Source organism: Pelodiscus sinensis, chromosome 14, assembly GCF_049634645.1.
Source record: "Pelodiscus sinensis isolate JC-2024 chromosome 14, ASM4963464v1, whole genome shotgun sequence".
Lineage (NCBI taxonomy): Eukaryota > Metazoa > Chordata > Testudines > Trionychidae > Pelodiscus > Pelodiscus sinensis.
Window position 1 is genome coordinate 7003649 of NC_134724.1, and position 22399 is coordinate 7026047.

The 22399-nt window shown below is 51.2% G+C and overlaps 1 protein-coding gene across 2 annotated transcripts in view; it reads left to right on the forward strand.

Moving 5' to 3' along the window:
- Positions 1-22399, forward strand: part of PCSK6 (proprotein convertase subtilisin/kexin type 6) — a 153425-nt gene that overhangs the window by 107049 nt on the left and 23977 nt on the right. For both annotated transcript variants that reach the window (XM_075896922.1, XM_075896921.1), the window contains exons 12-14: positions 395-583; positions 5624-5760; positions 10865-11044. In XM_075896922.1, coding sequence (XP_075753037.1) covers positions 395-583; positions 5624-5760; positions 10865-11044 — 506 coding nt within the window. The remainder of the gene's footprint in view (positions 1-394; positions 584-5623; positions 5761-10864; positions 11045-22399) is intronic.

The following is a 22399-nucleotide window of genomic DNA, read 5'->3' on the forward strand; positions in this document are numbered from 1 at the left end:
GCTACCGTAGGAGCCGTGAACTCTTTTTGCACTGCAGAGCCTATTTCTTTGTGGGTCCCTCTCCACTGCTGGGTGGTGCAGTTGGTGGTTCCATCCATCTGCTATTTGCTCCTGGAGGTGACCCTCGGAGACTTCCCCAACACAGACACGGGAGCAATGGCTGTGAGGCTGTGAATTACTTTCATGCTCAGAGACCTCCCCAGAGCCCAGCCTACGGGGTTACCTCTTGGAGAACTGAACTCAAGAAGCAGCAGTGGCCTCATTTGGCAGCAAGGCCAAATCAGTGACAGCCAGCAGATTCCATCCATTTTGTCCTCTTCTTTGTGTAACCCAGCCCCCAGTGATAGCGTGTTGTTGTCCTTTCCATTGCCAACTGTCCTTCCTTCTTCTCTAGAGACATCCCTGCTGGCCAGACTGTGAGTACAACCATCGTGACCGACGCCTGTGCCAACCACTACGACCAGCGCGTGGTGCACCTGGAGCACGTCGTTGTGCGAGTTAGCATTGAGCACCCTCGGCGCGGGGACCTGCAGATTAACTTAACTTCCCCTTCGGGGACGGAGTCTCAGCTCTTGGCAAGAAGGTTAGAATGCCTGGATCTATGTAGCCATTAGGGGTGTGAACCACAGGCTGAGGGATGCTCCGGCCCCACCGGATCCTCAGGCAGGACTGCCAGCCAACGGCCTGCCCCGCCCAGCTGGCTGCTGGGAACGGGAGCCGGGAGCCAGCAGCCAATCCCACAGGGCTGAGGTAGAGGCCGGGAGTCAGCCGCTAGCACGGCACACAGCTGGAAACTGGAGCCTTGTGAGTTGGAGGCTGCTCCAACCAGGCTGAAATGGTCCCCCACCCGGGATCCAATGTTTAACTGGTTAACTGATTATTCGGGATTTGACTAGTAGCCATGCTAGTACAGCCACAGGAGCAGTTCCACATTAGCCTAGGCCTGGCTACCATGATGTTGTGAACTGTCATTTTAAAAGGAGGAGGGGGGTGACTTTTCCCTCTTTCTTTCCTCTCTGCCCCCCCTCCCACCCCCCAAAATGTACTTGCGTGGCTGGGACATGGTGCATCTGCACTGCACTCTCCTGAAAAATGTCAAGGGGAATCTGGTGGAAGGCTTAACAAAATGTGCCTTTGCAACGAAGTGCTGAAACAGCTCATTTTGAAAATGTCAGAATGGAACATAGTGCCTGTCTTCAGAACAGGGAGCAGAGAAGAGCTGGGGAATTATAGACCTGTCAGCCTAACTTTATTATCTGGAAAGATACTGGAACTAATTATCATGCAATCATTTGGTGAGCACCCAGAGGATAATAAGGTAATAAGCAACATGGATTTGTTGGAAACAAATCATGCCAAATCAACCTAATTTCCTTCTGTGACAGGGTTACTGTGGATCTGGAGTTTAGTCGTCATGTACTCAATTCAGTAAGACTTTTGGCACAGACCCACTTGTCAGCCTCATACATCAAGCAGGCAAATGTGGCCTACATGAAATTACTATCCGGTGGTACATACCTGTTTGAAAGGGGGTCGGTAAGGAGCAGCTGTCAATGGTTCACTGTCAAACTGGGCGGATATATCACATGGGGTCCCGCAGGGGTTTGTTCTGGGTCCAGTATCATTCAGCATTTTCTTTCAGGAAATGGAGAAGGGTGAGTGACCTGTGGGCCGCAGGTGGCCTACTGGGGTTCTGTGTGTGGTCTGTGAGGCATTTTGTCGCCCGTCGCCCCACACACAGGGTTGCCAGATTCTGCTGTTTCCCATTTGCATAGGCTTTTACCCACCGGTGTTACTAAAGTGACACGCCCATAAAGCAAGGGCCCGTGAAGTGAGGGGCGTGTGGGTTACGCACAACATTGACTGAGAGCTGCACGCTGCCTCTGCATCCAATCACAGCGCTGCCACGGTTCAGTCAGCACCGCCCTCAAATTCTAGGCATGCAAGCGCAGTTGGCAAAACTGCCCCATCCTGGGAGATCATCTTGGTTGCAGCGATCTTGTGATGAAGGAGGGCCACTCATGAGGCCCACTCACTAGCCTTGGTTGCCTGTTGCTAGGCTACACAGTAGTACTACTAGGGTTGCCAGGTGTCTGGTACTGAACCAGACAGTCCAGTATTTTTGCCTCCTGTCCAGTAAAAAAATTCAGAAAATACCGGACACCTAAAATGTCCGGTATTTTCTGATTTTTTTTCCTGGCCAGGAGGCAAAAATACCAGACACCTGGCAACCCTAGCGCCTGGCCAGCCCCTGGCCTCCCCTTCCCCCCTGGCCCCGACACCCCCTGCCCCCGGACCCCATGCTTACCTGGTTCCGCAGGGAAGCTATGTTCTGGCTTGAACAAGAACACAAAATGGCCGCCGGCAAAAAGCCTAAAGACCTAGGGGAAGCAATGCCTTCCCTGGGTCTTAGTGCTCAACCAGTCCCCTGTTCCTATCTCTATTCTGACTCTGCTTACACTCTGAGAGGGACGATGCTGTTTTAATGCTGGTTTTTTTGTTGTTGTTTTTTTGCTTAATGAGTCTCGGAATCCCTTTTTTGCTCAACAACTTTGGTCCCCCTCCACCCCGCTTTTTTTTCCTCAACAGAATTTTTCCCTAGTGTTTTTTTTTTTGGGTGGGGGGGATGTTCAGTACTTTTAGTTCAACCATCTAGCAACCTTAAGTACTGCTGAAAAGAACATGAGGGTTATAATGGACCACAAATTGTACAGAAGCCAAAAACATGTTGCAGTCATGAAAGGGGCTATTACAATTCTGGGTTTGTCAGATCTTGGTAAGTAACTGTCCACATTGGGCACTGAGGAGGCCTCAGCTGGAGCTGGAGCTGGGGAAGGGAAGGGAAGGTTAAGAAAAACAGGACAGCTGCGTCTAGACTGGCAAGTTTTTCCGCAAAAGCAGTCACTTTTGCGGAAAAACTTGCCAGCTGTCTACACTGGACGCTTGAATTTGCGCAAGAACACTGACGATCTCATGTAAGATTGTCAGTGTTCTTGCCTAAATACTATGATGCTCCCGCTTGGGGAGAATCCCTGAGCCAGTGTAGACAGGTAAAAACTGTTTTGCGCAAAAAAGCCCCCATGGCGAAAATGGCGATTGGGGCTTTCTTGCGCAAAACCACATCTCGATTGGCACGGACACTTTTCCGCAAAAAGCACTTTTGCGCAAAAGCATCCGTGCCAATCTAGACGCTCTTTTCCGCAAATGCTTTTAACGGAAAAGTTTTTCCATTAAAAGCATTTGCAGAAAATCATGCCAGTCTATATGCAGCCGACATGTTTAGTTTTGAGAAAAAAAGACAAGGGAAGTGTGTGTGGGGAGGGACTCTTCACACACTGTTCTAAAAGGTTTGGCGATCAATTGATGTTTATGGCTGCTGAAGGCAGGACAAGAAATAATGGATTTATCTACAGTTGGGGGTATTAGGATAGTTAAGCGTTGGAATAGGCTTCCAAAGGAGTTTGTGGAATCCTAATCTTCAGAGGTTTTTAAGGATAGGGATGGTCTAACTTTACTGGGTCCTGTCTCCGTGCACAGGGATGGACTTGAGGACTTCTTTGAGGTCCCTTCCAACCTGACATTTCTCTGATTCTGTTTAATGTTTCAGCATTCCCCCTTGCACACCCCCAAAAAAACATTTTCCAAATTTGACCCAAATTCACAAAACTGAAAAAAGAGTTGTTGTTTTTTGGCAAACTTACTATTTGCCGAAAGTAATGTAGTGGCTCTAGTATGAACCTCTTTAATTCATACTAGAGAGGGAACCAACCCAAGCTAAACCCCATAGCTGTGATTCCTCACCGCTCTTCTTTGCAAGCTATAAACTGCTTCCCAGAACTTTAATGTACAAGCGAGTGGCCGTGCCAGGAATCTCCCCGGGGGGGACGAAGGTGCAGTGCAGAAATTGGTGTTAGTTCTATTCCTAAAGTGACTAACAGTTTTGGCTTTCCAAACTCTGCTCTTCCTGTTGCGAATGTGGATGAGCCTCATGGTTTTGAGAACCATGTCGGAGTATTTGTAGACGTTCGAAGAGTCCCAGACAGCCACATGGCTACTGACCCCTCCATCGGAAAAGCTGCTTTCCTAACCCACTGCAGTGTTCCTTAGCTCCTCTTCCCTGTGGTTTACTGATAGTTGCGATATGTTACTGGAGGATTTGTCACTGGGATGTGCAGTGACTTTAATTGGACGAGGTGGCTGCACAGAATCGGCAGTGCCTCGCCACTTACCAGCCAGGATTAAACAGCAGAATACGATAGTTACTGGGGATTTATTGTATGTCCACGCCGTGGCGCAGTCTCCTACATAAGTACATGGAAGCCACACTTGTGCAGCGAGCAAGGTACATTTTGTTAGACAGCTGGAGTTGCGTACCTCATCCCGACCTTCCAGGTCTAGTGTAGACCTGGCCTGAGCCACAGTGTGGACTTCAGAGGTGTGAACTGCAAAATGCACCAAACTTGCACTCTGCCTGCCCTGTGTGGAGGCTTTTGTAACACATTAACGGTACCTAGATCAACCCGTTCAACCCGCACCACGTTACGGCCAGCCAGGCAGCATTTGGTTTGCATCCGCACTGCACAGCGCTGTCAGGGTGTAGCCCCCACAACTGCAGGGTGGGGGGCACTGTCCCGTCTTGTGGCAGAGACCAATCAGAGAGAAAAGAATGAGTCTGCTCAACTGCCTTAGCTGGGAGCCAGCTGGCTTTTAGCTCAAGCTATAGTGGCACCTCATGCACTAAGCTCCAGAGGTCCCAAGTTTGATTCCGCTTGTCTACTTTACAAGGAGAGGGGAGCTCATCGAGGATTTCAAGTGGGGTGTCTCTGAAGTTCGGGACACACTTCCTCAGCAAGGAAAAATATGTAACCCATGTGCCTTCTGAGTGTGGTTCACTGTCCCATCTAGTGGCACCGAGACCATTGCAGAGAGAATGAGTCTGTTCTACCGCCTTAGGTACTAGGCCAGCTGGCTTTTAGTTCCTGCACTAAGCTCTAGAGCAGGGCTACTCAACTTTGGAAGCCCTGGGGGACCACATGATACTCTCAACACATGCCGAGGGCTGCAACTTGAGTCTGGTTGCATTTACATGAAAATATAGACGCAAATATACTCAAATAGTTTCTTTCACACTGATGGGCGTGAATACAAAGATTAAGGCAAGACTACGCAACATGCAGGCCCCATTTAAGCCAGTTCTGCTGCTATTAATAAAATGCAAATTTACTCGATTTCCACCCACATGACAGCACTTTTAATGAGCGATGACAGTCCAGGAATTTAACCACTAAAACACATTTCAACAGAAGACCATTATATTGACTCGCTGCTCTGGAGCGTGTTCCCAATGGAGGCCATGTTCAAAGGATCCCCCCCATAGTCCGCGTGTTGAGCCCCGCATAAACCCAAAGCGCACCATGGGCTGTGTGTTGAGTAGCCCTACTCTAGAGGTCCCGGGTTTGAGTCCGCTCGCCAACATTACAAGTGCACTCTGCAGTTTGCTCCCTCGTAGTTTGCACGGCAGTGCAGTGGAGACCTATCCATAGGATGCATGTCTCTGGGCACCTTGCCATGCTCCCTGTTTAACTGTCTGGAGTAACGCCCTGCCATTACTTTCCAAATGCAGAGTGTTCGATCTCTCTAATGAAGGATTTAAAAACTGGGAATTCATGACCGTGCACTGCTGGGGGGAGACAGCAGAAGGGGAATGGACTCTGAAGATCCATGACACGCCATCCCAGATGCGCAACCCAGAGAGGCAAGGTGAGCACCCACCATTGTCATTCTGAATTGATGCTCCTGAGTGCAGCTGTCATGCCCGTTCACTGACCGTGTCGTACTTGATGCAAATGCATGCCCCTCCCTGGAACACCCAGACTTATGCTTTCAGCTGGCTTTCACGTTGCCTGGAGTCTTATGGGAAATGTTGCAATACAAAGGATGCTACTGAGGACAGTTTCAAATGTAGATGCATAAAATTAGGTACCTGCATCTATACCTAAATCAGGTGTCAGCTGTTCCCCTCCTCAGAAGGTAGAACAAGAAGTAATCGCCTTAGTCTAGAGCTGGAGACAATGAAGTGAGATACGAGGAAACGTTTTCTAACCGTCAGGATAAACACGGGAACAGGTTACTTCCGTATTCAGTGGAATCCTTGTCCCTGATGGTTTTTAAGAGCAAGTGAGACAAATACCCGTCAGGGGATTTTTCCGTGCTTTCGCATACGGCCTAAAGGACCTTGTGAAACAAACCGCCAAGGTATTTGGATGTCAGCACTTGTAAACCCTTCCTGGAAATGAAGGGATTAGTGGGCCTGTTTAAAACCAAATGTGACAGCGGCTTGAACTGATTTGCCTTCCAGTGAGCTGAATGGGGATTTGAAAAATTTCTCATTCACACTTGCCGTGCTAAAATGGGGCAGCAGCAGCGCTTTTGGGGCCAGCCATCGGAACATGCCAGACGCTACTTGTCAGGCAGACCCTGGAAGGCCACTGGGGATTGGTGTTGGTTGGGAAGAGCCAAGACAACCCCCATCTGACCAGGCCCCACCTCTCTGCATGCCTGCTCTGCCTTCTCTGCCCTTATGCCGCACTTTCCTCGCCACAGATTTGCCCTCTCCCTGTCCTTGCTCCCTCTCCCCCCAACCGAGGCAGCCTGGGCGAATAGCGAGGCTGGCGCTGGCAGCAGCAGTCTGGTGTCCCCACCCTCCACATTCACCACTAGTGGCAGGGCAAGCGGAACAGAGCAGCACTGCTGCTTTTCTCCCTTAGCTGCCACATCCCTCCACTCCCTCTCCTTTGTGCAGACTCGCTGCAGGTGCCCTGCCTCTCTGCATGTCAGGCCAGGTGCCCAAATATAGAGCTGGGGCCAGATGTCAGGCACCCATGTTTTGAAAATGCTGCCCCTTCACCCCTGTTGGGCCTGGCCTCCCACTCTGTAGACAGCGCTAATCCTCACGTACCATTTGCAACAAGCTTGGAAGTGCAGGACCAAGGGGTTGTCCCCGTTATTCCTGCTGCTGTTTAGCCCCGCTTGGACTCTGAGCCCTCTGGCTGCTCGAGCTGTAAGAAGTTCATTGCGGAGAATGGGGCAAAGGAGTCTGGAACACAAACCCACTTTCTGCGCTGGCTGCTGAGTGACTGCAGTATGGGGTTGTATTTCTTCTTTCTGCCTCAACAGTTTCCCTGCCAAGTACAATCCCTGTGTCCTCTTGCCATGATTTCTCAGTCCTTGCCTGTACAGGGGATGTTGCACTGGTTTAACATCAATCTGTTTTTAAACTGATTTAGATAAACTGGTGTAAACCTCTGTGTGGACACTCCTTTCAACTTAGTTTAGTTTAGTTTCAAACTAGTTCCTCAGTGTGACTTAGGCCTGGTCTACACACAGTTTTTGAACCAATGTAACTGTAGTAGTATAAAGAGCATTAAGGGTACTGTAATGCTTTATTTATATCTGTATAGGTAAAGTGGTGCAATGTGTTATGTGCACAAGTCCTTTAAGCTAAACTGAAATAAGGCACTCTTAAACCAAAATGATTGTGACAGCACAGCCTTCTGCACTCGTTTAAACTTGCACCTTAAAAGAGCTGTACAAATAACAATGTTTTTCCATTCACTGGCACCTATGAAAAAAAATGTTTCAGGTTGAACCAAAATGACATTTTTCAAACGTTATGATGAGCCAAAAAGTTACAGCTTCATTGTGGGTCAAGCAAAACATTTCACTGTGAGAAAATCAAAATGTTTCATTTCAGTTTGGGCTATATGAAAACATTTTTGATTGCTTTCTAAATAAAATTGAATGAAATCTTACCAAAAAAATTGTCCTCGACCAAAAAACAAATAAACAAAAAAAAATGCTTCATTTAGAACATATTGATATTAAACATTTCAGTTTTTACAGATTTTTTCCCCCCGTTTGAAACAATTAGGTGAAACTGCCACAAATTCATGAAAAGTTTTTGGTATCACCAAGCCTGCATTTTTCAAAAAAAGTTTTGGCTGAAAAATTTCTCTCAACTCTAATCCTAAATTGAACCGTTGTATTTTCCTCATGTAAACAAGACATCTAGATTGTTTTTCTACTGCTGCTGGAAATGCCCTTTTGAGGCCCTATAGCCTATCATTCACTCCTGAATCCATTAATTATTCCATTTGGTGCAAATCACCACTCTCCTGAGCAAACCCAGAATGATCTACTTATACTAGCCAATTAGCCCGTCATAAGACGGGATTTTCAGGTCTCTCCTCCACATCAGTCTTCTCTCCTGAGCCTCTGGTCTCTCGCTCTGTCTCTCTCTCTCTCTCTCCTCCTACTGCCTCCCCGCCTCCCTCTCAGCTCTCCTCCACCTCCTGCCTCTCTCGCCTTCTGCCTCTCTCTCCCTCTCTTTCTTTCTCTTCTCCCCCTCCTGCCTCTCCCTCCCCTCTGTCTCTCCCCGCCCCCCTTCCTTTTCCCCTTCCCCTTCCCCTCCCGCAGGGGCACTCGGCTGAGTGCTGCCTGCTCAGCCGGGCTGCCGCAAGGGACGGGGGCAGGGCGGTGATGTACACAGCCAGGAGGTGGGGCCATGTACGTCACCGCCCCGCCCCCCTTTCCCTTCCCGCCACAGGGGAGCTCAAATGGCCCCTCGCACTGCTGGCTTCCCCCACGGCAACCCAGATTGGGGGGTGCAGCACTCAGCTGAGCGCCACAGTGGGAGGGGAAGGGGGGCAGTGACGTACACGGCCCCGGCCCCTGGCCATGTACATCACCACCCTGCCCCCTTCCCTTCCTTTGCCTCCGTGGCGGCTCAGCTGAGTGTTGCACGCTCAGCTGGGCCGCCGTGGGGGAGGAGGGGCGGGTAGGGGAACGGCTGGGAGTCCCAGCTGGGAGGTGGGGCCGCGATTGCTGCCGGGAGCCCTCAGTCGGTTGAGTGTGAGGAGGCCACCCTCGCGGACCCCCTCCCCCCTCCCCCAGCTCTGCTTCCCGCTGGCCCCTTCCTCTTCCTGAACTCCCTGGCCTGCGCCGCTGCACCCCCCACCCGCCAGCTCTGCTTCCCGCCCCCCCTTCCTCCCGGCCACCCTCCCAGCCCCGATTCCCCCCAGCTGTGCTTCCCACCCCCCCTTACTCCCAGCCAGGCCCGCCACCTCCCAGCCGGTGGTCCCCCCGCCCCGATATCCTGCAGCCAGCCCCATTCCACCTGACCCGCCCCCCCACGACCAGCCCTGCTTCCCGTTGCCCCCCCCCCATCTCTCCCGGCCAGCCCCATTGCCCCTCCCCGTTAGCTGTTTCCAGGCCTCCCCCTTCCTGGCCAGCACCGCTCCCTTCCTGGCCTCCCCGCCCATGAAGCGGGCTGCCACAGGGGAGGAGAAGAGGGCAGGGTGCTGATGTACACGGCCAGGGGGCGGGGCCGTATACGTCACCGCCCTGCTCCCCCTTCCCCTCCCGCCGTGGCACTCAGCTGAGCGCTGCGTGCTCAGCTGGGCCGCCGTAGGGGAACCCAAACGCTCCGCCACGGAGGACTGGTGGAGCGCACAGCACTCAGCTGAGTGCCACAGCGGGAGAGGAAGGAGGGGTGGGGCAGTGACGTACACGGCCATGTACGTCAGCGGCCCCCCCCCCCGTCCTCCATGGCAGCTCGGATGAGCACTGCGCCACTCAGCTGGGCCGCTCCCCGGGAGTGCGGACCCCAAATGGCCGCTTGCCACCACTTACTCCCCCGCCGCGGCCCAGCTGAGTGGCGAAGCGCTCGTCCGAGCCACCACGGAGGGAGGGGAAGGAGGGCGAGGCGTTGACGTACATTGCCAGGGGGCGTGGCCGTTTACGGCAGCGTTACAGACTCACAGACGTTGGGCTACTATATCTATGATTCCTTCAAACCATCTTGTTTACAAGACAACCGTGCTGTTTGCTTAGTCTTGTTTTTAAAAATCAGTCATATTAGGGAAAAAAATGTCTTCCTTTAGAAAACTTTGTTTGGAAGACAGCCCTAAAAATAATCTCAACATGTCTTTGGAGAGAAGACCAAAATAAGTCTCCTTATCTCAAATTATAGCTTGTAGAGTTAATGGTTTTCTCCAGAGCTCAGTTATTAAGAAGCTAGTGAAACTGCAGTTAGTTCACACAGGAGTTAAAAGCATTACAAATTCCATGGCTGTCTTAAACCATGGCTACCTTAGTGTAGTCCAAAAAGCAATGTGGTCTAGTAAAGATTCATGAGTGGCCGGTATAATAGGCTTTTCCTTCCCAAACTGCCAGTGTGGCCCTGCCCACGCTCTGCCCCCAGAGTGCCTAATGTAGGTGTTCGGGGGGAGGGGGGAGTGTTGCTGCCCCCAGTGCTCGCCCTCCTGTACTCCAGGATCAGGGAGGCTGGGGCCTCACGGTCTCCTCCCTCTCTGTGCTCTGGGGCCATGGAGGTTGGGGCATACATGCGCCCACTTGCCCTCCTCTCTTCCCCATGGTGGGGGGCAGGGAGGCAGCTTGACTCCCATGGGGGGCGGGGCCTCATTGGAAGGGGCAGAGTTGGGGGTGGGGCTGGGCTCTTGCTTTACTGACCATCCATGTAAAGATTTGTATTGTAGGATCTTGCTTGTGCTTTCCTGGCTACCTTTACACGTTCCAGAAGCGCGTCATTTCCTGGCAGCTCTGCTGGGAGTCAGACCTTCTGAGTTCTGGTCCTCGTTCCCACTACCATCTTCCCATGTGTCCCTAGACTAGCTTTACTTCTGTGTGCCTCAGTTTCACCATCTGTGAAATGGGTGGACTTATGCCCCCCTCACTGCAGATGTCTGAAGACTTACTGCTCCTTGTTTATCAAGTCCTTTGAGAAGCGAAAGATGCTCTGGAACGGGGCAGTGTTAGTTTATTGCAACTCTTGGCTCTATTGCAGGGAAGTTAAAGAAATGGAGTCTCATTTTATATGGAACAGCTGAACACCCTTACCACGCAACCAGTCCCCACCACGCCCGATCAAGGATGCTAGAGGTTTCAACGACTAAAATGGAGCCCTCCAAAGCAGCAGTTTTCCAGAGTCAGCCGGAGGTGGTGGAAGAGGAGGAAGAATACACAGGTGAAACCTCTGTAGCCCCTCGCTCTGTTTCGCTCACCACTGAATATTGCTTCCTTACAGAAATCAGTACCTGCCTGTGTAGATGTAAAGTCTCATGGGGTAGTCGTGTTAGTCTGTTTCTGCCAAAACAATGAGGAGTCCATCTGAGGAAGTGAGTTTTACTCATGAAAGCTTAGGCCCTAATGCGTCTGTTCATCTCTAAGGTGCCGCAGGACTCCCGGTAGTGTTAGCGCAAATTTAGATAGTTTGAGCTGTGCTTGGGGTTTGTTTTCCTTGGGAGAGGAGGAGAGAATGGAAATCCTAATCCTGCCTGGCCTCTGCATCCTGCCGTCTGCCACCCGTAGGCCAGATTCGGCCCTAGGGCACACAGGAACATAGGAAGCATCAGACAGGAGGTCCAGCTATCCGAGTATTCTGTCCCTGGCCGTGGCTAGCACCAGCTGGTTCGGAGGAAGGTGTTAAGGGGGGGGGTAGCCATGAGTGGGCCTCGCCCACCCTCTTAGAATACAGGCCCACCCGCCCCCAGCCCTGCCTCTGCTCCTGCCAGAGTGTGGGGACTTGCCCCTGCCTAGTGCTTGAGCTGCGCCAGGGGAGTAGGGTCAGGGGCTCGCCCGGCTCCTCCTGCCCAGTGGTCCTGACAGAGCCACCAGGCCCTGGCCCCGCTTTCCTGATGGGAGCACCAGGCAGTGGAGCAGGGCAAGTCCCTTCCCCAACCCCCATTTCCAGCAGGAGGAGAGGGGGAGCGCCGGACACTCCTTTTCATGGGGGCCCCTGGCCAGAGCATCTCTCCCTCCCCCTCTTCCAAGGCTTGTTAGAAGAATGGGAGAGGCGGCCTCGTTACTGCTGCCCTGCCCCCACTCGTTGCCCACCCACGCAAAGTTGGGGCGCACTCACTTGTCGCATTCCGGCTACACCCCTGGAGTGAGGCCCCTGCAGTAGCAGATGTGGGATAATCTGCCCCTCCCATTGTCTCAGTCGCTCTCTAACTGCATCCACCGTGCAACCCCCACCTCCACCCATCCCTGTGACAGTGAGCCCTTGAGCGCCGGTCGGCTGGCTTGCACTCACGGGGCTTGCGCTGTGCGCTCTGACATCTTCCCCTGCCCTGGGTTTCAGAGCCCAGGCTCCAGCCTGAGCAGGGACGTCTGCACTGCTACTTTGAGCCCAGTGGGGTGAGCCCCACGAGCCTGGGGCAGCTGGCTGGATCCGGAGGCTGGCAGCTGCATTTTTGGTTTCATTTGGGGTTTTGGTTTTGTGGGGTTTTTTTTTAATATTTTTGGCCTAGACCCTCAAGTATCAGGTATATTGTCTCTTTCCTCCAAAATGTTTGTTGTCCCTTCTCTGCTCCCCCTCAGTGTTTGCTTTGTGATTAATTTGTCTCGATGTTCATAAAGAAACAGACAGTGAAAAGGACAAAATGTTAACTGACGGGCAGCTTGCACGTGCTTCCAAACACCGCATGCTTCATGGGATCGCCAGTGGCATGACACGATTTTACAAAGCTGCACGGTCAGATAGCACACAGCCAGGAAATACGACGCAGGCGTAATGAGTTAGGGAAGGGGGAGAGTAGTAAAGTAGCAGAAGAAATGCATGAATTGGGAGAGGAAGGAAGGAGGGTACTGGGGTGGAGGGAGTCAAGGAATGGGTCTAACACTGGAATGGGGCTGGCAGTCTTTGAACCATTACAACAGTGTTATCCAAACATCCCTAGAAATTTCTTCAGATTCATATACATTCTTTCTGTGGCTTTCAACTACTCTTACTTTGTGAACTGAGCAACTTTTACCGCTGTTCTATTCTGGGCATAAGCCTACTCCTCCCAATTTTATTAGTATTTAATTGTGACAACTCTGGATCATCTTATTTTCTGGGTAAATATCCAGTCCTAGTTTGAATCTTGCTCAATTTTTGGCCTCAGCGGGCCCGTCTACACTACAATGTGAGCCGGATTCAAACTTAGGCTCCGGTTCCCCATCTGTCTACCCCAAATCGCACCGGGTCACAGTACTCTGTGGAGATAAAGGGCTCCATCTTAACTCAAGACTGGACCAGTATTCAAGTCCTGTTGCTTTGCAGCAGAGATGTAGCTCCATGGGACTCATGACCTGGGAGTCCTCCAGAAGTATCCTACAGTCTCTCACACTGTCTTTCTTCATCTTCTGGACAGTGACCTCTGGTGGACAGTCAAGTTTTCCCACATTGCATCATGAACACAGGGCTAAATTGGCCTCATTTTGGGAGAGCACTAGCAAAACCTGGGATATCAGTGGTGGGACTTTCATGTGGTGTAGATGCTGAGGAACCAGGTTGGGACCCGGGGTTCAACAATTCCTAACCTGCAGGAACAAATGAGAGTAGATGCTCAAGCCCTCGGGGGCTGCTAACTCGAGTTCTGCTAACCCTGGACTTGCCTTGCAGTGTAGACCGCGCCAGTGAGTTCCTGTAGCAATGAGCTCTTCCGGCTACTTAGATGTTGCGTGAGGGTTTCAGTGTGCTGCCTTGTTCATTTCGTTGGAAGTGGGCAGCTATAGAGGAGGCAGCTCTGGTGACTGCCCGGGAGAAATTACACCGAGAATCCCAGGCCTGAATTTGGTCTCTGATATTTGATCAGTGGAAACTGACCCCCAGTGCCCAGATGCTGGCTTTAAGAAGGGGATTGTTCAGAGGCTCTTGAGAGAGTTAGACCTCATCGCCCATCGGATTTCTTCAGGGTCTGGGCCCTTTCCTTCGTCCCCTGTGCTGGTGGAGAACAGGGATATGGACGAGGCACTGACCTTGCTTCTGTCAGCGTGGTAGCAGATCGCAGGACTTACAGCATCTGCCAGTGCGTGGCCATCACCACAGGGCAACTGAGCCTCCTCCCGCACTGGTCTGCATATGAATTGCAGTGACGACACACTGGCGTGAGCTTCAGTGCAGGCCACGTACGCATGCCATGTTCTCGTTTTGATAGTCTGCACTGAAGCCTACACGCATGCATGCCCTGCCCTGCCCTGCCCTGCCCTGCCCTGCCCTGCCAGTACGGGTTGGACCTCCCTGGTCTGGCACCCTGACCAGCCATGAAGGAGGGAGTTTGCTGGACCTGAGGAGGTCGGCCCCTGTGCTGACGGACTGCAGGCTCTCCCAGGATCTGTCAGCAGATTGCCGGGCTCTGGGGCTGCTGTGACTCCACAGCCCGGAGCCGGGGCTCTCTGGTCTGGCAACCAATAAGCGCCCGTACGCCCAGTGCCGCTGCAGCGCTTTACGTGTACACGTGCCCCAAGGCTCCACTGGGGGCTCAAAGTACACTTGCAGGACTTTATGGACCTTTTCCATTTTCCCGATCAGCCTACAAGGGTGTAGTATAAATGAGAATCAGCCCAGCCTATCTCCGCCCACTGACTTCTGTGTCCTCCTCCTCCTCCTCCTTCTTCTTTATGTTATGAAGTTGTCTAGAGATCGATCACCCCTGCGCCCGGGAGCTTCCAGCCAAAGTGATGGTTGCATTCTTGCCTTGTATTTACTGATTCAGTGCCATGATTGGCTGGAGGGGATGAGAGAGAAAGGCAGCGGAAAAGAAAATTCTGCGACATAAATGTGCATAAATCACATGTGACACAGTTAGCAACAAGCGTGACATAGTGAATTCACAAGGTGCACGCAGAGGAAAAGCTATAACGGGATTTGAGTGAATAGTAATCAGTTCTTTGGGCCTTTTAACATTTGCACCTGAATGATTAGCAAGAAAAGTCGCATAGCTTAGGTTTGGCAAATGTTCTTTGTGTAAATATTATGGCTGCTAGATAAATGTTGAGACGCATTTTGAATATACACATTTCTTAATTAGGCCGTACCTCTCTGCAGGCCAACAAAACTGACAATTCAGGAGCCAATGAATGATTTATTTAAAGAATTTTGGATGGGTCTTATCCCCTCGCCCACTAACACTACCACCAATGCAGCCTTAGCGGTCTTTTCCAAAAAAAATTTAAATTATTTGCGCACTAGTCTGCGAGGTTGTTTTTCTTGTGGTCTTATAAACCATGGCGAGATGCAATGTGCAAACAGATCGTTTTTGAAAATCTGTGTGGATGATTAAGCTTGACTAGAAGCTGTGAGCTGAGCAGTTTAATTCTTAATACACATCACTCCTGTCTTGGGCTATCTAAGTCAGGGGTCTCCAAAGTGGGGTGTGTGCTGAGGGGGTGCGCGAGACGATTTGAGGGGGTGCGTGAGACAATCCGAGGGAGCGCATGCCGCCACGCAACAGCTGAGGAGATGCCCGGGCGTGCTGTGACATCATGGCCTGAGACTTTAAAACCGCGCGACCCAGTTCCAGGCCCAGCATGTGGTCTGGGGCTACGGAAGTAGCTGGGGCTGGGCCCAATCACAGACTGAAACTGGAAGGCAGGGAGTGGGCGTGCGGGAAAAATAGGGGAAGGGGTGGGAGAGGAAGGGGCTTGTGCTGAGGGAAGGGGAGGGGAGCAGGTCAGAAGAAGAAAGGGGAAGGCACCAAGGGACAGCGTGGAGAAGAGAAATGCCAGGGGGCCAAGTGGAGACAATGAGGAAAAGGGCAGGAGGGGAGGTGTCAGTGGGAGGGGGGACAGAGTGATTGCTGAGAGCTGAAAGGGTAAGGGCATTGGGGTCTAGAAGGGGGAGGGGGAGGTGCTGGGATAAGGCTTGAAAGAAGGGGTGGGCATGAGGAAGGTGGGGATGGAGCAAGGCATGTGTGAGGGCACAGGGGCATGAGGGAAACAGGGGCAGAGAGTGGTGAGGGGGTGGGCATCAGGGAAAAAGAGGGCAAAGTGGGCAGGGGCAGTGAGGGAAGAGGGAGGTACCAGGAGGGTGCAGGGGTAAGGGAAGGTGCAGGTGCCAGGAGGTGAAGCAGAAGGGCAGACACCTGCAGGGGAGGGACCAGCACCAGAGGAAAGAGGCAGGGCAGGTGTGTAGAGGGAGGTGTTAGAAGAGGGGATGAGGAGGGGTAGCTCACATGATCAGAGTGGGGCTACTGGAGGAGTGGGCACAGGGGGGAGAGAAGGGCTGGTGGAGGGGGGCAGGTCTCAGGAAGGCTGAGGTCAGTGAGAAGAGCAGGAGTCAGGACAGCAGAGGAGGGTGAGGGTGGTGAAGGGGCATCAGGCATCAGGGGAGCTGATGGAGCAAGGGGAGGAGACATGGCAGCAGAGGGAAAAGGTAGAGGTTTATACGATATTTATTAATAACTTGGGTGCCACAGTGGCACATCCAAACAAGCCACATGAACTCAGTACTGGTGCACAACACAAAATTCTGCTCATGGGAGGAAACTCTGAGGGAACACTTCCCCCAGCCTCTCTGCCCCCTCTACCCCGAGTTAATGTCACACACATTGGGTTAATGCAATTTCAGGAAAGTTGCATGAGGGGGTTTGGTGGGGGCCAAACTAATCCCTGTTGGTAGGAGGATGGTGGGAAAAGTCCTTAGAGAGGAGTCATGTGTCCATCTTGCCCTGAGAGTGTTACCTCCTGAGGCCTGGCTAATGTGAGTCAGGGGGTGTGGCTAATGGGAATCAGGGGTGTGGTTAACAGGTCAGAGGTGTGGCTAATGGGGGTCAAAGAGAAATTTTTAAAAAAAATTATAAATAAATATACATATATTGGGGGTGCGTGCTCAAAAGTTTTTTACTGATAGGGGTGCGAGATCAAAAAAGATTGGAGACCACCGATCTAAGTAATCTACATCTGTAATGAAATTGGACTGTCTGGAGAGCTGTGTGTTCACCAGCTGGCTTTTGTAGTAAATCGTTCTCACATCCTTTCCCTTTTATTTCACAGTCCCTCCTCCACCTCCACACCCATCCCTGTGATCTCTGGTTACTAGTTGCCCAGGTCCCTCAGAAGTAAACTTTTCCAGCGTTTGATGACTGTGAATTGTAAAGTATTGACTTAGGCCCATATCTAGGTACTTGAATACCAGGATACCTGGTTAAGGAACTAGAAAATGTTAAGTCCTCTTCTCTAGAGCTGAAGGAAAAATTCACACACAACTCCCCTCCCCCCCCCCCTCCCCCCCCACACACACAGAAAAATGTAGATACGGGGATACTAAAACATTTTGCAAATTTGTGTCAGTTTTGTCAAATCATTCTGTTTGGAAAACAAAACCAAATTCAGAAAAAAAAAATCAAAATGTAATTTTTCTGTTCAAAATAACTTTTGTTTAAAAACCTTCCTTTAAATGTATGTTTTAAAATATAAAAAATGTGGCCAAATGATCGAGATTAAAACAAAAAATTTTAGTCAACTGATTTTTTTTTTAAAAGTTTTTGTTTCAATGGAAATTTTGAAAAATTACATTTTTGATTTGACTCAAAACAATTTGTACAGATTTTTTTGTTTTGAATTACCAGCGAGTCAAAGAATTGTTATTCACCCACCCTTACTCAGTATCCACTTCTCTGGTGTCCAGTAGACCAAGTGAAGGTGCTAGTTCCAGCGTGTCTCAAGAGAAAGATGTTGGGGATGTCTCTATAATTAAATTTGGGTTAGTTCAAGTCTTTCCATCCCAGCTCTAGAGAACAGCCAGTACCATGGTCACCATGTATCCTCACAGACTCTCAGCTGTATCAGGGTAGTGCAGTCCAGCATTGCCAGTATTTGAGCTGCAGGGATTTTAGGAGAATATAACTTTCTAGTTGAACTAGCAAAGGATAAAATAAAATGTACGTTCAAGGACTAGATAATGGGAGATGGAACCTCTGACCTCTAGGTTGCCAGTTCAAACCCAGAAACTGAAAGCTCTTTCCATCTGCAAGATCATCGTCCAAGAGAGTTTCAGTCCTGCTGCTGGTGTCTCCATGGACACACCACGGTGTGCTCTCTGGCTGGTGTGTGTAGAAGGCAGAATTGAATGGGCAATAGGAAAACAGAACTGCCCCCTGCCTTGCTGAGGAGGGTGCTTCTAGAGCAGCCTGAGCCAATAAGTGTTGTTGCCGTTCATGCTGGGCTTGCAGTTCCCTGGGTAAATACAAGTCTTCAGTCTCCCTGGCAGCCAATCCCACGCCGCTCTCAGGGTTCACCCACGATGAGAAATAAAACATTAAGAACAGAGCAGCATGTGAGCCTGGTGGCTTTGAACCAGGGGGATGGCATCAGAGAAAGCAGCGAGGAGTCCTGTGGCACCTTATCGACTAACTGAAGTGTTGGAGCAATAAGCTTTCGTGGGCAAAGACCCACTTCGTCTGACGCATGTCATCTGACAAAGTGGGTCTTTGCCCACGAAAGCTTATGCTCCAACACTTTGGTTAGTCTATAAGGTGCCACAGGACTCCTCGCCGCTTTTGCAGATTCAGACTAACACGGCTACCCCTCTGATACTTGGCATCAGAGAAGTACACGTTGGCCCATCCACAGCAGGGGCAACTGCCCCAGGGCTCCCAGCGGCTGGAGCCTGGGCCCATTAAATCACCACCAGAGCCCTAAGCAGTGTGCTCTGGGCAGTGCTGAAGGGCTGGTGGGTGGAGACTAGCTCCCAGCCCCGCCCCTTTCACTAGAGGCCCCGCCCCTTCCAGGAGCGTGGAGCTGAGCCCTTCCCCATTTTGCCCTGGGACCTGGCAATTCTGTCAGCTCCCCTGAGAGTGCGGCTGTCTGTTCCCGGGGCTGTGCTTGCAGCCTTTTGTGTTGAAGACTGTGTGTATTAACCAGGTGGTTGGTGAGAAAGGGGGAGGGGGGGCTTGAGTCATGCTCTCAGAGCATCTACAACAAGGCTGTTTCTGGGGCGATGGCGCTGGTGCTGGGCTGGAGAGAGAGCAGCTGAATTCCCCTGCAGCGGTCGGTGCTGCGGGTACAGTGGTGTGAGGGAGGAAGTAGAATGGACTGCGCTGGACTATAGAGAGCTGAGCAGCCTGGACATATCCTCTGCCCCCAGCCCACACACCAACTGTAAAGAAACGGATGCTACAAGGGGGACTGTGTCACGGCACAACATTAAAAGTTGAAAAATGACCCGTTTCATCACCCCTACCACACGTTGGTCATGCAGCTGTCAGGGGATTAAAAAAAAAATCTGCTATTTCCTTGCACACAGAGACAAGGTTAGTTCCAAACCCATCAGAAAAACATTCCACAGGAAGCCAAACAGGACACGACCACACAAAACACAGCTGGGACTGGAAAGGAAGGGGAAATACAAAAAGGGAGGCTAGCGTTGGTGTAGATTTGGGATTTGTGCAAGACTCTTGTAGATGGGGCGCTTACCAGAAGCTGAGATTTTGTCACGACAGGGAAAGGCTAGGAGCAAATGTTAAATTATCATGGAGAAAGGCATGTTGTTTGGGAAGATCAAGACATGCGAAGCTAGAACCCAGGTCCAGCTCTATGACAGAATTGTCCCCATGCAATGCGATGACCTGTCATCTCCCATGCTGGCTGGTCCACAACATTAGTAAACCTGTTGCCGCTGTGGCCAAAGGAAGCCAATCTTTTAGCTCAGGCAGCAGCGCTTCATGCTTTTAGATCCAGAGGCCCCAGGTTCTATCCCCACTGCTGACAACCTACCCAGGGACATTGCATTAGGTATATGTATTACACCTGCTCTGAGCAGGGTTTGATGACATGAGATGAAATCCCAGCCCCGTGATAGTCTATGGCAATTCCAACAGGGCCAGCGTTTCACTCACAGTGCGTAAAACGCTGGCCTGGTTACGCCAGGACCTCCAGTGTTGGTACCGTGGGTGGAGTTAAGCTGGAGGTAGCAACGGTGGAAAGTCACTCTAGAATTTCCCATGTTGGCAAGACAACTGTCAGACGCCCAGTCTTTGGTAACCAGTGCCTCTTGACTCCCCTCTCCGCTCTTATCTCCATGTTAAAAAATCTCAGAGGAGTTGGTGTGTTAGTCTGTAACTTTAAAAATGACGAGTGGTTCTGTGGCACCTGAGAGACTGTCCAAAATATAGAGTCATGAGCTTTCGTGGGCAAAACCCGCTTCCTCAGATGTACTGGGTTTTCCCCATAGAATTCTATATATTTTGGTTAGTCTCCAATTGCCTCGGGACCACGTGTTGTTTTCTTGTCTCTGTGGATACCTTCCCCAATATGCTTTTCCGTTCCTTTTGTTGTGCCCTACGAAGCTGTTTCCCCAGATGTCCTTCTCCTCTGATGGCAAGAGAAGAATTGCACAAGAGATGGCCATTGTAGGTTTTCAAAGGGCATTCAGGCTCATGGTCACTGCTTTGGAGAGATCTCAGTCCCTGTATTTCCTGTATCACTTTTTCTTCTTTCCCTTTTGGGGGCATAACTACACCCAGAGTTTTCTTCCAATCCCCACAGTCACATCTAAGAGGATGATGCTACTGCAAAAGAATTATCCGAGCAGGAAGTGTCAGTGTGAATACAGCATGTCTTCTGCCTTTAAAGAGATAAGGCACTTTCTAGCATTCCCTCTTACCCTTATTTCTCTCTCGACCAAATATGAATTAGTAGCCTATTTAATATGGATCTGTTTTTGTTGTGCTAGCCAATACCATTATGCTAGCCAGATAATATAAATAAGCTAGGTCATTGCTTAGAAGAGGAGCACCATACATATATATACATACACACACACATGCCCCAAAAGCGTATCATAACATAAATACCTGTGTATGTCTAGACCCGTGTAGGTCACCACCCTGTCGATCGTGATCAACTGGTCGATTGCGAGAGCTCAACCAGTCAATCGCGAGTCATTTGCCTCCCCCCCCCATTTCCCTCCACACCCAAGAAGCCCCACTACCTACCTCCAGCGACAATGGAGGTAGTGCCGGCTTCCTGCAGGGTGGACAGAAGTCCTGCAGCTTCACACTACTTCTGGAGGTTGTGGAAGTGCACTGGCTGCTCCCCTCCCCTAGGTCTCTGGCGTGCCAGGAACTTGAGGGGAGTCCCTAGATGAGGGGTGTGCCGGTAGGGGGGAGTTGTCTCCGGAGGAGGTGTGCACTGGAGCTTCTTTGCTCTGTGGGGGGAGGGGGAGTCGTCCCCGAGGAGGTGGGTGCGGGGGATTCCCTGCCCCCAGCAACACCCTGTCCCCTGCCCCCACTGGCACCCTGTCCCCTGCTGCAGAACTCTGTCCCCTGCCTCCCCGGCACCCTGTCCCCTCTCCCCTGTTCCCCACTGGCACCCTGCCCTCTGTCCCCTGCCCCCACTGACACCCTGCCCCTGCCCCAGCACCCACTAGCACCCTTCCCCAGTACCATATCCCCTGCTCCCACCAGCACAGTTGGGACCATATTAGTGAGGCTTGGGGGGGGGGGGGTTGAAGGAGTTACTTTTTTTTTGCATTTCACTTGTGTGGCCCCCAATTGACTTTTCTGTGGGTCAGTGACCCCTGACTCGAAACAGATTCCCTGCCCTTCTCAGAAATAAAGACAATGCAGAAACATTTTGAGTTTGACATAGTATTTTGTTTAAAAATGAAGCCTGGACAACAAACCCCGAGTTGGGGCCAAGCCTCCAGCTGGCCACAGCATTATAACACTTCTGCACGACCCTCCCTCCCGCCCAGACCCTAGATCTGAGCCTATCATACACTGGTCCCCCCCTGCCCTGAGCCCCTCACATACCCCAACCCAAATTCCTGCACCTTCACATCCACAAGCCTGTGGCTTGCTTAGTACCTCAACCCACCATCTGACCCCAACACTCCCCAGCCTGGAGCCCCCTCCCTGAGCCAACGTCCCCTTCTACACCTCCTCCTGCATCCAAATTTCCTCCCAGAGCTTGCACCTCTCACCCCTTCCCACACCCAAATCCCTCATTCCCACCCCAGAGCCCACACATCCTGTCTCAACCCAGTGAGAGTACGACTAGACTGCAGGAGTTTTTCCGGGATTCCGGAGATATCCCAGAAAAACTCTTCTGCATCCAGGGACACATTTGTTCTTCCGCTTTTTTTAGTGGAAGAGCAAACATGTTCTTTTGGTATCCCCTGTATTCCTCATTCCACGAGGAATAAGGGGGCTTCCGAAAGAAGGGGTTTTTCTGACATTTGGTCCAGTCTAGACAGGCCAAATGTTGGAAAAACCTCTTCTTACAGAAGAATCGGGGGAAAAAACCCAGCAGTGTAGGGTGTGTAAGGGCTGGGGATAGCAAGTGATGGAGAGGAGAATAGAGAGGGCAGGGCGTCAAGGAAGGGGTGGGGTTTTGGGGGAAGGATGGGGCAGTAGATCTTGGCTTGTTCTGACATTTAAAAAGTGATCTTGGGTGTAAAAAGGTTGGGGACTGCTGGAGTGTAGACACAGAACAAAGACAGGAAATCTTATTTCATGCTGCAACTCATCCTGTGGCTGTTAGATGCTGTGTAGTGCCATGACAGTAACCCTCTCCATCCCCCTCCTACACATACACACAAAGGGGACAGTGGACA